At 36.9% G+C, this 15,554-nt stretch overlaps 1 protein-coding gene across 2 annotated transcripts in view; it reads right to left on the bottom strand.

Annotated features, from left to right (window-relative positions):
- Positions 1-3,436: 3,436 nt before the first annotated feature.
- Positions 3,437-15,554, bottom strand: part of ZPBP (zona pellucida binding protein) — a 33,474-nt gene continuing 21,356 nt past the window's right edge. For both annotated transcript variants that reach the window (XM_082045517.1, XM_082045518.1), the window contains 2 exons: positions 14,954-15,131; positions 3,437-6,683 (listed from right to left, as the gene is read on the bottom strand). In XM_082045517.1, the coding sequence (XP_081901643.1) occupies positions 6,592-6,683; positions 14,954-15,131 (270 nt within the window). In that variant the 3' untranslated portion in view covers positions 3,437-6,591. The remainder of the gene's footprint in view (positions 6,684-14,953; positions 15,132-15,554) is intronic.

Here is a 15,554-nt window from a genome sequence, read left to right as displayed (position 1 = left end):
CAGCTCGGTGCAGGACTGCCCTTCCCAATGGGCTGCTGAGTGTCTCTTTAAGAGGCACACCCGCTTACAGTGAAATTATGAGACTCAGAATTTGTGTCTTTCACTGTATGGCCATCATGTTTGAGTTTCTAGAAGTCTCACCTTGGACTCCTCACCCTTTGCTTCTTCACTGGAGGTTCTTGTGAAACCTTATACTGTTTCCCTGGGCTTAAATTTCTGTTCTTTTCGGAAGTTCTGCATTTATTGAAATAGTGAGTGCAAAGTTAAGGGAGGGATAATCTAGCTTGTTTCTAGTGTAGTTTTTATAATTATTTTTCTATTGCACATTTTTCCATCTCTCAGTCCTGGTACCAACATATTAATGTCATCTTTACTGTAGTGATAGGCTGGTCATTTCCCATTTCATATGGAATATCCTGGGCAAATTCATCTTGACACCGAGCTTTGTGGGTGGTTTCTTAAAGAGCTTCTATTTTGAGATACAGTATCTTTCTTTTTTTGAGAAATAAACTTCAAGTCTTTTGAGAGCCTTTTGTTTGGGTTTGGTTTGTTGTTGTTGGAGGTTTTTTTGTTGGTTTGGTTTTGCTTTTGCTTTTTTAATGTAGTGAGGTAGAAGTCATAATGAGCTTTTCACCTTTATGCTGAGATCACTGGCCACATCCAGCTTTGGCCTGTAGTATAAGAACTCTTTGGTTATCCCTGAGATGGGCAAATAGGCTGAGTGACTCTTCTTGGGCAGATCTCACCAGCTTCACTCAGTGATGGAACCACAGTTAGTACATAGCGTATTGTGGGTTAACCCTAGTAGGTAGCTAAGCACCACACAGCTGCTCACTTGCTCCCCCACCGCCCACCCTCAGTGGGACAGGGAAAAAGAATGGAAGAGTAAAAGCAAGAAAACTCCTGGGTCAAGATGAAAATAATTCAATCAGTGGAGTAGAAGAAAAAGTAAAAAAAAATCAAAAAAAAATATAAAACCAAGCGCTGCAATGGCAATCACTTACCACCTCCCATGGGCCGTTGGGCAGCCAGCCAGTTCCCAATCAAAAGATAGGTAACCTTGCCTAAACCTTGCTCCTCTCCATTTTAGTTCTGAGCAGGACATTATTTTGCATGGAATATCTCTCTCATTATTTTGGGTCACCAGCCTGGTTGTGCACCCTCCAAAGCTTTTGCGCACCCTCATTCACTGGGGGCGAGTGAGAAACGGAAAAGACCTTGATGCTGTGCACACGCTGTTCGGCAACAGCCAAAATACTGGTGTGTTATCAGCATTGGTCACAAACACAGCACCAGGCCCCCTACTGCAGAGAGTAGCTCCATCCCAGCCAGACCTGGTATACACTGATAACGTCAGCAATCCCAGCACAGAGGCAAACACACCTAAAAGCCCAAGAACCAAATTCCAGTGGGTGACTGCACCAAGCAGTGTGTGGGCCTTCCACGGTGGAGCTGGGGAGCTGCGATGTGCAGCCTGCTACATAATGTCACTTCACAAAAGAGAAACCTTCCTTTTGTTCGAGTGCAAAATGAAAATGTAGAAATAAAAAGATTAATAGTTAAAAATTAGCCATTATGGAATGCAGTCAGAAAACATTCACCTTTAAACAAATTTAATTGCTAAGCAAAAAAAACCCAGAACTGGTCTAGTGGCCACATGTACTTATCTAAATGTTATGATTTGGTCATGTAATACACCTGCTCCTATTTGACCTTCATCATTTCCAGTGAAACAAATTCAAGAATATTGGCTTCCCTACTGAAGCTGGTTTTTGCTTCAGTGCAAACAGTATTATGTGTCCTGCACACGAGTTGTCCTTCAGCTTTGCAGGTGGGTTATGTCTGTAAAAGCTGTATTTCTGGACACACTGATAGTTCATGAGTAATTTTGTATTTTTGTATTTGAAGGTCTGTTGCTCATGAATATTCTTCTCAAATGTTCTTACATCGCTGCATTGGCATGAATATGATATTTCTGCTTCTACTTCCCTTGCTTCTGCTTATTTCCCAGTTGAAATCAGCACAAATTAATTCTTGGTTTGGCCTCATCCGTTGTTGTCAGAATGCACGATCATTAACTTGTCTTCAAACCTGTGTCAGTAGGTGCCTGAAGAGATTATATTGTAGATGGTTTCAGGTAATTATAAAATTGCACAGTTTGTGTGCAATAGGATTCTTTTATACTACTTGTTTAAACCACAAAAATGAGTGTGCTGGTATTCACTTAAATACTTAGGAGAGACTGAAAAGAGAAAAGGGGGAAAAGAGGAAAAATACGAGACAACGGAGCTGAGCATTATGATAGGAATGTTCAAAAAAAAAAAAGCAAAATAAAGCTACAATGTCATACAGGAATTTCATAGGGAGATTTTAAAAGAATATTATAAGAAAAGTGAGTGAGAAATGTACTTGTGCAGCAACTGAAATACAGGAAATTCTAGTTGGAGATGAAATAAAAAATCATACTGTAGAAGTGATTAGATACTGGAGGATGTTGCTCAAAGATGTTGTAGCGTCTCCATTCTTGAGGATGGTCAAAACCCAACTGGACACAGCCCTGAGCAGTTTGCTGTGGCCAAACCTGCATTCAGCAAGGTATTGGACTACATGATCTCCAGGGATGTAAAATGGAAAGCAGGTTTAAATGACATTGAATTAAAGTTTTAATACAAATAAGAAAGAAAAAGAAATTATCAAAGGTTCCCTCACTTTGGAAAACAATCTCTTCTGTTATTATACTGTGTAATATAAACTATACTGACAGGATTGTAAAGCATTTTATGTTACTTTTTGATGGTAATTTTAATGTCTGAAGTATGATAGCTCCATAATACATAGGAGGCTTTGAAAGGCACATATTATTTAAGAATCTAATGCAATCCAACTAAATGCTCCAGTTATTCTTCTTGTCAGGCAATGAATTTTCTTCAAAGCCAGTGTTACCATGGGTTTTCTGTCTGCAAAAATACACCTGATGCCCTCTGTTCCTGCTGCATTAAAAACAAAGCACAAACTGGGGAGATGCCATTGAACTGAATATCACAGACTGTTTTTCTGGGTATCTAAAAAGTCAAATTTTCATCACTTTTTGATAAAGTATTACCTCAGAAAGTTTATAACTTGTTTAGTTTTGAGAAGACAGACACTCCTTCCCAGAATCCTCTTTCCTCTTAAAAAATACTTACGCTCAACCACAGTGAAAATGTAAATTTACATTTGCCACACCCACACAGTGTGGCAAATGTAAATTTTCGGTCTTTTGAAATGTCACATTAAACAACTCCCATAGCAAAGAAAAAAAGAAACACAATCTATTATGTTTTTCCAATTGTTCATATGTAATATGTGCCTCATTCATTTTATACACTTATAAAACAAATACAGGAAAAGTCCCAACTTGTATGTCAATTATCAGTTATAAAGAAGACAGAAGTCTTTGTTGTTTATTTGTTGAGCCTATGTGGAAATACTGATATGAATATTAATTAATCAGTAAATAGGAAAACACTGATATAATTAGCATCACAAACACTGATGTTTAAAAACACCACTCTCAATTTAACATAATTATTTGTCACATTGTTCATTTGGGTCTATTAGCTAATAGTGATGCTACTTCTATAACACTTAACAGTTTCCTGGTTTTAAAAAGATCATTGCTCTTAAGAAATATACAGCATGAATAAAACTATTGTTGAAAAGAGCAGGCAGACTATAGTAACAGAATAACAAATCAGTTTTGTTGAAGATGTGTAATCTGTTCATCCTAAATGTTGAGTTTCCTACTTACATCTGCCAGTAATCTTGTCAATTTAGTAGAACTCTAGAAGTTGGCCTGCTTCATGTTGCTTTGGCAAAAAGGGAAAAATATCACATAAATCAGTAAGCACTCCAGTTCCAGCAGGATACAGAGCACCGCTGCAGATTTTGAACTGCAGGACCATCTGCAAAAGCGGAGTGTGCGGAGTGTGTCCTGTGCGCGCAGATTTTACCTTATGGCAAAGAGGTGAATTTATGAAAAATGGGAATGTAACTATCAGTTCACACACAATGTGGCAAAATAAACACATAGCAGATGTAACGTGGGGAAATATAAGTAAGTTTAACATGTAATTATTTGGGGGAACAGATAAGCAAGGAAAACTTTTTTCCATGGTCTTATATGCAAAGAAATTTCTTTCTTCTGGCTCCAACCATACAAGATACAACTTAAAATACTGTAGCGATGAGAGATGTATATCCAGCATGTATGCATTGACAAATGGGAATTCTTTTCTTGGTTAAGCCAGCATAAACCAAGAGTAGTTTTGAAACCCAGGTTAATACCGTTAACTGAGATCAGGATTTCTTCCGCGGATTGCACCTATCATAAGGCATCTGTACTTGACTGCAATCACTGAATGACAGAGAACGTTCACAAATACTCATGTAAAGTGCTTTTGTTCATAGTAGGCAGAATGAGAGACAAACTTTTATAACCACTTACTTTTCTTTTTCCAGTAAGCCTTAAAGGATGTGCAAACTTTGTGAATTAAAGTGAATCTCAGCTACCAGGAGGACCAAACCCCACCATTTCTATACTCTGCTAAAATCCACAAATGTACGTATGGATGAGAAATCCAATCTTCTTGTGTGTATAATACCCCAGTGAAAACTACATCAGCTTTATTATTCTCCCTCAAAGTATAGATGCAATTCTAGAAATGTCTTTAATTGACAAAATGGTCTGCCAGCCAGAGCTTTCTCTTTCTGCTGTGCAACAGGAAGGTAAATATATTAAAATGTAAAAACACTGCCTAATCAATGTTACTATGGTCTTCAAAAGCTGCATTCATTTCAGAGGGTAATTCTCAAATCAATTTGCTATCCATCCTGGAGGAAGTTCCACATGCTGATATTATTTTCTTGTGTGGTTATTCAACAAAAACAAAATCTGTTTTCAGAAAAAACATACTGCATATTATGCTCTCTCTTTAGCCATTGATAATTCAAACTAATGCTAACTAATTTAGCACTGTTGTGAGTGGGAAATCATGGACATAACAAATGGACCTGCAATGATTCAGCCTCATGTAACGACCCTGAAGTCCATTCATTTCTAATTACAACATCAAAATAAAGAATAGGTAGCCTTCAGACATTCTATGGATTACAGTTAAATAGAGTTTAATTTCTTAACTGCTAAACATTTTTTAACATGCTCTTTCCCAGCTATTTTATACATTCTGATAGTTATGCTGTTTATACTTGTGTTTGAACAATAAACAGTGTCACTGTGTAGAATCCTGATAATGCATGTTTTCCATTTTTTCGAATGCCTTACTTGCATATGTTTTATGAAAAAATTAATTTAGTTCATCCAAACTGGAAAAACAAATCATCCAGTCTTACTAATTACTTTCTAAGGTACTGTTTTCATTTTTTGTGTGCTTCATATCAAAATACGATATATTTGGAGCTTCAGGCTCTGTCACATAAACAGTTTATTAGTGGAATCCTATAGTATAGTATCTTAAGATAATGCATCATATTGACAAAATGCTTCTTAGTGTAGCATGGTATTGCTCTTTATTTCTTTTTTCAGAGTACAGTGCCTGAAGATATACATATTCAAACCTGTGGTCCAAATTTGTGCTTGAAAAAACAAACACTTGCAAAACTCATTTTCCAGATACAACAAAGAGCTAAAAATGGCCTTCACATCTAGTTCATTTTTATAAATCAGCTAGATAGGAAGAACAGCTAAGGGGAAAAAGCATATAAACTCTGTAATATTTATTAAAAATCTGTAATTTGTATGGGGTATGATGCGTAAATACAAAATAAATAGGATTTTAAACAGGATTCTGTTACTGAATACCAACTTAAATAAGGCTGTTTAGGAATGACAGTGACAAGGAATGCATTGAGTCAACTGCGTAGTAATTCTCAACAGTCTTACAAAAGTCAAGATGAGTGTCATAAAAACTACCACAGTATTTTATGTTACCGTTTGTTTTCTTCATGTAAGAACAAGTGTGTTATGCTGAAGCTGGTATCTTAAAGGTGGAACAGATGACTGTCCCAAGTGGAATTTTACATTCTTTGGGAAGAAGTTACCAACTGGTCAGTAGCAATATTACAATTCATCTTGAAAGAAAGTTATTAGGATGTTTTTGCATTTGAGACTACATTGCAACATTCATGACCTCTCAGTACTGGATGTATATAGTGCTGTTCACTGTATTCCTCTTAACAAACAACTGACTGGGCAGGTAAATGAAAACTACACTATAGACTCCTTACACCAGTCCATGCTGAGAGGAGCTGAGGTCTGTCAGCAAAGGACTAAGTATGCAAAATACTTCTGCTTATGTATTGATGTGATTTAAATAGTTGTCTCTATTGGTTATTAACCTAGCAGATATTCTAAAGACATTAGAAATGAATTAGTCCTAAGTGGTATGACCTAAACCATTTTACCAATATGCTGATGAATCATTACTTCATAAAAACAAGCGTATTCTATTGATGTAACCAAACTGTACACATTTTAATATTGCGATGCTGAAATACGTAAGAGCTATTGCAAGAGTGCAAATCCCTCAGCCGTTAGCACTTTGTTGCTCCATATATCAAACTGCTGTTACACGGAAGACAATGCATTCCTTCACTGGGATTGTACGATCCTGGGCTGCATACAACTACAGACAAGGAAAAAAAAAAAACAAGGAAAAAGGTCGAATTTAAGTGATAAAAATATTTACATGTGATTAAATTTGATTAAAATGCATCTTTATCTATTTGAAAAAAGATCAGATTTTTTTCCAGTATTCTGCTAGTTGCTTATGTAAAAAAATGTACATATTTTCTAAATCATCTATTTATTACACCATATTTTTCTCTTAATCACTTTTCACTGCATCTACTTACAGGGGATATGTCCATCAATTACATTCTAATATGGCCTATATCCAATGATGTTTTAAATAAACTGCTATAGCTGCTTGTATAAGTAATACAAGACAAAATAAAGCTGAAATCTAAGCTCTTATTATTATTAGGTAGTGCAAAAATAATACATCAAACCAGAAATCAGTGTACGATGCAGAACAAGTGTTCTGAATGAAACATTTTTTCTTGCTGGATCATGTTATGCCATTTGTCATCTGCAGAATGATTTCATCACAAAAGACTAATTCAGTATTGCGCTCTTGGCAGAAAAATAAGCAGAATTTGAACTATTTGGTTATGCCTATCCTTCCTGAATCATACTTCAATTTGGCAATGGTAGCTTTTCTTTAGGGTTGATCTTTAATTAACAGCATTAGTATTCAGTATGCAAAGGTAATTAAGACCTTTCTCCCTTTTGCAAATTTGGTGCTTACCTGGTTATTGGGGTTTGCCTGGCTTAATGACTTCTTGGTCACTACTGCACAAACCTCAAGCAGGATTTTCAGTGTTTGGTTTGGTTTATCTTCATTTGTTGAGGCTGGCAGTATTCGCTTGATCCCCAGTGCCTGTTATTAGCTTGACCTGGAATTTTTGCCACTGCTATTGACTGAAGAGGGTTTTAGAGGTCTTGTGAAATGTAAGAGAGAAGGAATCCTCTGCAGATGATGTCAAAACCTTGCCTTTTTTGTACGTTAGTACATGTGGCGGGTGCACTCGACCAACCCTCAGCCAAATCAGCAACAGTTTGGTCCAGGCTCCAGAGGAGGTAAAGGCCTGAACTGCAGCCAGGCCAAGAACTCCTTCCAGGAGAGTCACAGGGAAGCAGAACGCACACTGAACACCGGTGGCTTGTGGGAGCAGGGAGTCTCGTGCAGACTTTTCATACTGTATGCAATTTGACTACAAGTCAACTGCTTCATTCTATAAATACGACAGCCTGGATGAGCCCACTTTGAGCTCTCCCTGCTAAACAAGTGAGCTGTATGGCAATGGTTTTACTACTCACAGATCAGTGGATGAGCCCAATTCAAGTTCAATGTTGATCATTTAGCTTAAGTAGATGCACACCAAATGTAATAGATTATTTAGAGATAAAAGGTTGTAAGATTTTTAGTGTACTCTTTAATTCATGTTACTTGGTAGACTAAATTTGCTAAAATTTTAAGCTGTAAGGTCCTGCTCGTATTTACCAAAAGCAACTGCAGATTACACTAAACGCCTACAAGATGAAGTCTAGCTTGCATTTTGCTGGGAAAAAATTGGTCTGACTGGGAAAACAACAATCCAAGGCTAACGCAGAGATATCACAGACATCTGCAAAGCAGGGCCTGTTTTGCACTTCACTGAGAAGAAAGGATTTATCCAGACAAAATGGCACCTTCAAGGATATGGACCAAAATCAATGCCTACAACTGAACAAAACAAAGGCTCACGTGGAGTCAGGGAAAAAGGGTCCAAAGGGGAGCAAAAGGACCTGGTGGTAAAATTTTGCTATTAGACTGGATCTGGGTGTGAATGGTCTGTGAAGATAGAAAAGTTTGTAGTTTTCTATGCTTGGGCAGACCTCTGCACAGGTACCCAGCTTGAGCCAGCCCTTCTGCTATGCTACTCCATTAAATTTTTTATTTTCTAAGAATTTTGTTTCCTGAAAGTCTGTTCTGCATGAGGTTAAGGGCCCTGCCTGAAAGTTTGTGACTGGAGCTTTAAAAATAGGCTCCAGAGCAAACGGTTATTAAGGAGGGAAGAATCCTGAACATTTGCACCGTGATGGACATAGGCCTCGCCTGAGAGTTTGCCTCTGGAGCTCCATGACACAGCCCCTGGAGCGAACAGTTATCAAGGAGGGAAGACGCCTGAAAGTTTGCTTCATGAACGGATACAGGCACCTGGAGAGAAGGTAAGCAGCATTCGGCTTTGCATATTTCCCTCATGCAGTAAATAACAGAGCAAACCCGCCACTGAACTCTTTAAGGTCGCGCTTCTCTTCAAGAAATCTAAACATTGTTCTGCAGCAAGCAGAACCCTAAAATCACTCCTCCGTGACAGTACAAATGACTTTATGGGAAAGAGAAAGCTTTATGCTCTATGTAACTAAAGGTATTTTCCAACCTCTGTCTGGAAAATCAATCATCTCGTGAACCAGAGGAGTAATTCTATTATTTTTATTGAAGGTTACAGGTACACATCTAGTAAATCCTTCAGCATGTTGTTTATTTTAATTGGAGTAAGGTAGATTTCTCTTACAATGAGATTAAAAGTTTATTTCTCAGGAGCATCATCTGTTTACTGTCTAGCAGAAAGGATGAAAAAAAAGAAAGGAATCTGATGTACAGATCTGTAGATTATTTAGCCAGCTCCTGAAAAGTTTCTTTAACCAGTAAACTTAACTTGTTTCAGTCTTTTCACTAATGGAAAACTCCTACTGTTACACCTTCACTTTGAAAGTTTCAACTTCTTAGCAAAATATTCTATCTTCATAGCATATTTTATATAGTTGCCACTTTACACTTCACAAACTGAAATGTACACAACATCTTAATTTGTTCTTGTATAAACTAACCACTATTTTGCACTCTTATGATTTTTAGTACTATTTCAATATTCTCTTGAATAATGTATTTCCTTTTGAACTTTCAAGATACTATGTTTTAGTAATATAAATAATCACCATACTGTGAGAAGTAACTGAAGAAAACTAAATTAGAACTGACTATTTAGTATCTAGTCTACTAAAAATACCACAGAAGTCAAGCTCTGCAGAATAATAATACAGGACAAAAAATATTTCATAAAGCTAGTACAGGGTATGATATGAAATTGTCCCTCCGGCGAAGCCCTAAGAAACATGACATTTTGTACTGTATTAAACTCACAGCTGCATCTGATTTAAAATATATATATATATATATATTTATAAAGCAGAAAAATTATGAAAATTATGTGACTCAACTGCCTATGTTAAGTAAGATTTAATGGTGGAACATACCTCATGTAGCTGTTACCAGAATATTTTATTAAGTTATCCTGGAACAATGTGCTTTATTTAACATAGAACAGGGCTTTAAAAGCAGAAAAACATTAAAATTAATATAAAAACATATGAAAGAATCTATATGATATTTTTACTCATCAATTCTGTATATTCAAGCCTTCTTTACAGAGGCAGAAAACTAAACAGAATTATTAATCAGTAGTAGCTTGGTGTCTTTAAGTCATTACTTCTACAAAATCACACAGTAAGGGGTTCTTCCTGAGGCTTATCTGGTACCTGCTGAATGAAATTTTGTTGTATCACCAGTGTTTTCTGCTGAAAATATTTCTCTATCGATACATACATCACACACCAACTAATCAGGTTAACATATTTAATTGGACTAATTCAGAAAGAGATTTAGACTAGAAAATGGGAGTAGAAGGTGAGACAATAGCACAATATTTAATGTAATTTTAATATAAAAACAGAGGAAGAAAGAACAAAGGAGGATATAGTATGGTATAAAAAAACATGAGACTGAAGCATGGAAAAGAAAATGCTTGCAAGTTCTAAGAGAGGAGATATAGACTGGTAGATGATACAGTAAGTGAAAGGGTGATGCTTAGTGCACAAATGGGGTGACGGCCGTGTGAAATACATAATGTGTTGTTCACAGAATGCTGCACAACAGCATGGAGCAACCAGAACTACTAAAACACTACATGAAACTAGATATTCTAAAAATAATGTGGAAGGAGAACAGGTATAACTGAATATCCAGCTATTTTGCTGTGTTGGAAGTTAAAAAAGAGTAGGTTTGTTTATGAATTCTGCAGAGGATATGCATAGGATTTTTTATTTCTTGGGCATACGCCAAATCCTTTTCCATTTTGTTGTATCCTTATCAAGACCCAGAGACTAGAAATTGTCATGCTATTCAAAGTTTAATCTACTTAAATTAGAAAGTTTGAGTAGCATCTGTTTCCATGTTCCAAAATAGAACTCTTCCATGAAAGGGTAAAACAGATGATAATCTAAGGCTTGCAATGTGGTGATACCCTATGACTTGTGCTAACCTTTGACTGGTAAGAAATGTATTATAAATTTTTGAGAAAAGGAAAATAAGATCCATGAAACCACAGAACAGCTGACCAGACTTCTATACTATGTAAAGATTTCATGAATGAATGGTAAAACACATGCAGGTGAACGGAAAGTAATACAATTTCATGTTGGTTTACAATGAAAATAAAAATTAATTCGAAAGCACCTGATATGGCAGCACATACAAATGTAATTAACTCCACAAGATTATTATTACAATGGAATTTTTAAAACAGTACTAAATGATGCTTAAAAGGGAAATAAGAGTCAGAGAGAAATTGCTCATGAGCTTGCTCTTAGGCAGACGTTACTAAATATTTCCACTAACAAGATTATCAGAGAAAGCCCCAATGAACAATGCTAACAAAACTGGGAGAAACTATGAATAAGGACAAGATTTAAATAGTCAGGAAGAAATAAAAGGATGAGAAAGGACTGTACATTTGTTTTTATTAAGGTAAACTGTGAACATAATCAGTCACAATGAAAAGAGGAAGTGTGATACCATTACGTCATATAAGAGAGAGGTTCTTCTTAGGACCAAAAGAAAAACACTAATGATGTAAAAGGCACTGGTAAGAGCTCATCTGAAATACCATGTTAAATTCTATTCACCTCTATGCAAGAGTATTAAACTCAAAATAGAGTATGTGAGATGTAGGTTTGCTGAATGCAAACTCCAACAGAAGCAGATAGAAAGTAGTTGACTTGCTCTGATTATAAAACAGGAGACAAAAAAAAATCTACTTAAGCTAAATCCCATTCTCACTATCAGGGCAAATGAGTATGAACTTTCCATGAATTAATTTAGGCTGAAAGCTTGATCTAACCACAAAACAATACTCGCTAAAGAGACCAAGACTCTCAAAATTGTTCTAAAATGTACTTTAAAACTGTTTTAACTGCATTACAGGACCTGTTTCCTGCAACTATTATACAAGGGAGACTATTGGATAACTCAATAAGTTGAACTCTGCTGTACTTCCGTGGAAATGTGTTTATCAAAATATTTCTATGAGTAAGTCCATGTTTCAGAAAAAGCTCCACCACTAACAAAGACGTAGGGAAAATATTTTCTGTTTAAGTAACAGATACCGGGATTACAGCAAATCACAACTAATTTTCCCATGTTAGCATGGTCTCCTGAGGACTACTGCGTGAAGTCTGAGGCATTGAAAACAAATGAAGAGAACCGATAGTGGACGGTAATCAGGCTGAACAGAGGTCTATCAAACACGACCAAAAAGGCTGAACTTGAGGTGGTTCAGTTCAATAAAGATGATATCAGAAAAAAGAAAATAGACACAGTCTTCTAAGATATACAGAAGCTATTTCAGAGATAAATTTAACAGAATCATTTCCAGATTTACTGAGACAGAACAAAAAGTAACAGGTATAAACTACGTCAAGGGAAATTACATTAATATCTCGGGAAAAAAAAAAATTCCAATGATAAGGATGTGCAGTATTGAGTTATATTTCTTTGTGTGCCTATCTAGTCATTTGAGATTTTAAAGATTATGCAGGATACATCTCTCAAGAATAACTGAAGCTCATATATTGCCTTGAGGTAGAATGATAAGCAGAGGACCCTTTCAGTTTTAGTGCCTTCAATATGGTGGTTTGGATTCTGGGAAAGGAAATTACTAATTTTACCAACGGGTCAACTAAGGAAGAGTGTCTGTTTGACCATGCTGAGAGAATGACATCCTCAGTTATGGGAAGGAGTAATCAGTCCAGTTTCAGGGCTGACTGTTTCAAATTCTCTGGTACTGCCCCTGTGTCTGCCAAAAAGGTGTCTGTTACGATCCCAGCTGAACAGGGATCAGCTTCTTGTGTCAACACTGGAGTAGGGCTGTGTAGTGTTCCTGTCTAGCGCAGCAGATAAAGTAGAATGGCAGCTAAGAGAACAATGTTATTTTTTTTACTACTTATGTTAAGCAGCCACCAGAGCAAAGATGAAAGTTGTGTTTTGAAGAAAACAGGAATACAAATTAGTTTAGAATAGAACAAGATATTCTAGGGGAAAGGCCAAAACAAAACTGCAGTCTGTACAAATCATCCTGAGGAAGGCAGGCTCATCTGAACTCGATTTTCATGTACCTTTCCCTGAAATCCTGTGCAACAATATTCTGTATTACAATAAATGTAATAAAGTTGTTTTTTATTTATATATATCCATTCCAGATATTTGTCACTTTTTGCTGGAAGACATGGACCAAAAAATTTAGGTTCCTTCTGATGAAGACAGCAAATTGAAAAAAAGATCTCATATGTAAATGTTTCGCATGTTTCGCAATTTTAGATTTGTCTCTATTTTTTCCATATTCTTCTTATTTCTTTTCAAAGTGTATTCCATTCTGTAAACTTTTGTTCGATATGTAATCCAGTGTTTTCTTTCACCATTTCTAGGTCTGTAGGGAATCATCTCTGTCAAAAGCTTGACTCTATGTGCCTTGTCTTCCATTGTTCCCTTGAGATTTCAGGCTCAATATTTGGGAATCACAGAATGTTGGGGATTGGAAGGGACCTCAGAAGATCATCCAGTCCAATCCCCCTGCCGGAGCAGAAACACGTAGATGAGGCTTACACAGGAAAGTGTCCAGGTGGGTTTTGAATGTCTCCAGAGTAGGAGACTCCACAAGCTCCCTGGGCAGCCCGTTCCAGTGTTCTGATACCCTCACTGAGAAGACGTTTCTTCTCAAATTTAAGTGGAACCTCTTGTGTTCCAGTTTGAACCCATTACCCCTTGTCCTACCATTGGTTGTCACCGAGAAGAGCCTGGCTCCATCCTCATGGCACTCACCATTTATATATTTGTAAACATTAATAAGGTCACCCCTCAGTCTCCTCTTCTCCAAGCTAAAGAGCCCCAGCTCCCTCAGCCTTTCTTCATAAGGGAGATGCTCCACTCCCTCAATCATCTTCGTTGCCTTGTGCTGGACTCTCTCCAGCAGTTCCCTGTCCTTCTGGAGCTGAGGGGCCCAGAACTGGACACAATATTCCAGATATGGTCTCACCAGGGCAGAGTAGAGGGGAAGGAGAACCTCTCTTGACCTACTAACCACCCCCCTTCTAATACACCCCAGGATGCCATTGGCCTTCCTGGCCACAAGGGCACAGTGCTGGCTCATGGTCATCCTGCTGTCCACCAGGACCCCCAGGTCCCTTTCCCCTACACTGCTCTCTAACAGGTCATTCCCCAACTTATACTGGAACCTGGGCTTGTTCCTACCCGGATGCAAGACTCTACACTTGCCTTAATCACATGAAGAACCTTTTATTGGGTGACATGCAATCTGGCAAAGCCCCTCTTTAAAACATTGATCCCCTCCTTAGCATCTAAGGAAGGTAATGTCACTTGTTTTAAAATGAGGACTGACAAAAGTAAAATTACCAGAATTCATCTCACCTTTCCTTAGTCAAACTAAACTTTATTTTGCAAAGCTATACAGAGTCATTATTTTATCTGTTATTCTGACTTTACTCAGATCTGGAATGTAGCATATAAGTTTGTAATTAGATGAAAGCACTGCATTATTATGCCCCTTTTTATAAATTTTAGAACAAAAATAATTGTCTCACTGTAAAACAGCACTTGAAACATACCTTGCTAGATTACAGAATTTCTATGCTAATTCCAAAAAACCCTACTGCTATCTGGAGGTCTGAACTTAATCTGATTTATTTTAATTTAAATCAGTCCATAGAACTTGTGGGTCTGACTTAAAATCTAAACCGGATAGGTCTTATGAAAGTTTTACCCAGGTACTAAGCTGATTTAGTTCTGGTTACCTTGACAGACTTGACAAGATCACAGTCCAAAATGGTACAGCATAATAATTTTATAAAGTTAAATCGCAAAGTACTAGAGTTCAATCAGAGCAAAAACCATTGTAACAGTATTTAATACTTTGTACAATAAATGAATTTGTCACTTACCACAACACTCTGGACAGTCTGGATGCACTACTGCATTAATTCCATACCCTGGATGGCAGCGATCAATCGAAATGAATTTCAAAGTACCATCAATGTAGTATATGTCAGGCAATGGTTCAGAACATGTCCTGCTAACTTTCACTTGTCGCTTAAAAAATTTCTTTATAAAGTGTTTTGCCTATATTGAAACAAATAATATTTTTGTAGAGTCTTGGATGGAAAGAGGTCAGAATACAAGGAAAGACAAAAGAATGTGAGTTAGGATTAAGATTTGAAGGATGTACCACTGAATATTTTGACTATAGCTGAATGATAAAAGGACAATCTGATATTCTTGGATATGTTGGTTTTAATTTGGATAAACCTTGATCAATTAATGCAATGTCTTTGAAAGTGTTCAGGATTATACAAATAGAACTTTAAAAGCTAATGCACAGTGATTTTGCCTACATGAGACATCTGTAGCCTTGCATCAGTAGACTTGCAGCTTTCTTAGCTACGTAGGTAGTATTGTTTAGGTCAACTTATGTTTCAGACGTACTTTCCATCTTTATTAGCTATTTCTGTACAGTAAAAAGAAAATGCCCAAGTTCTCCTGAAG

Source organism: Streptopelia decaocto (assembly GCF_964273445.1).
Source record: "Streptopelia decaocto genome assembly, chromosome: 2".
Classification (NCBI taxonomy): domain Eukaryota; kingdom Metazoa; phylum Chordata; class Aves; order Columbiformes; family Columbidae; genus Streptopelia; species Streptopelia decaocto.
Note: the sequence above shows the minus strand (reverse complement) of the source record. Positions and strands in the feature narration are given on the sequence as shown.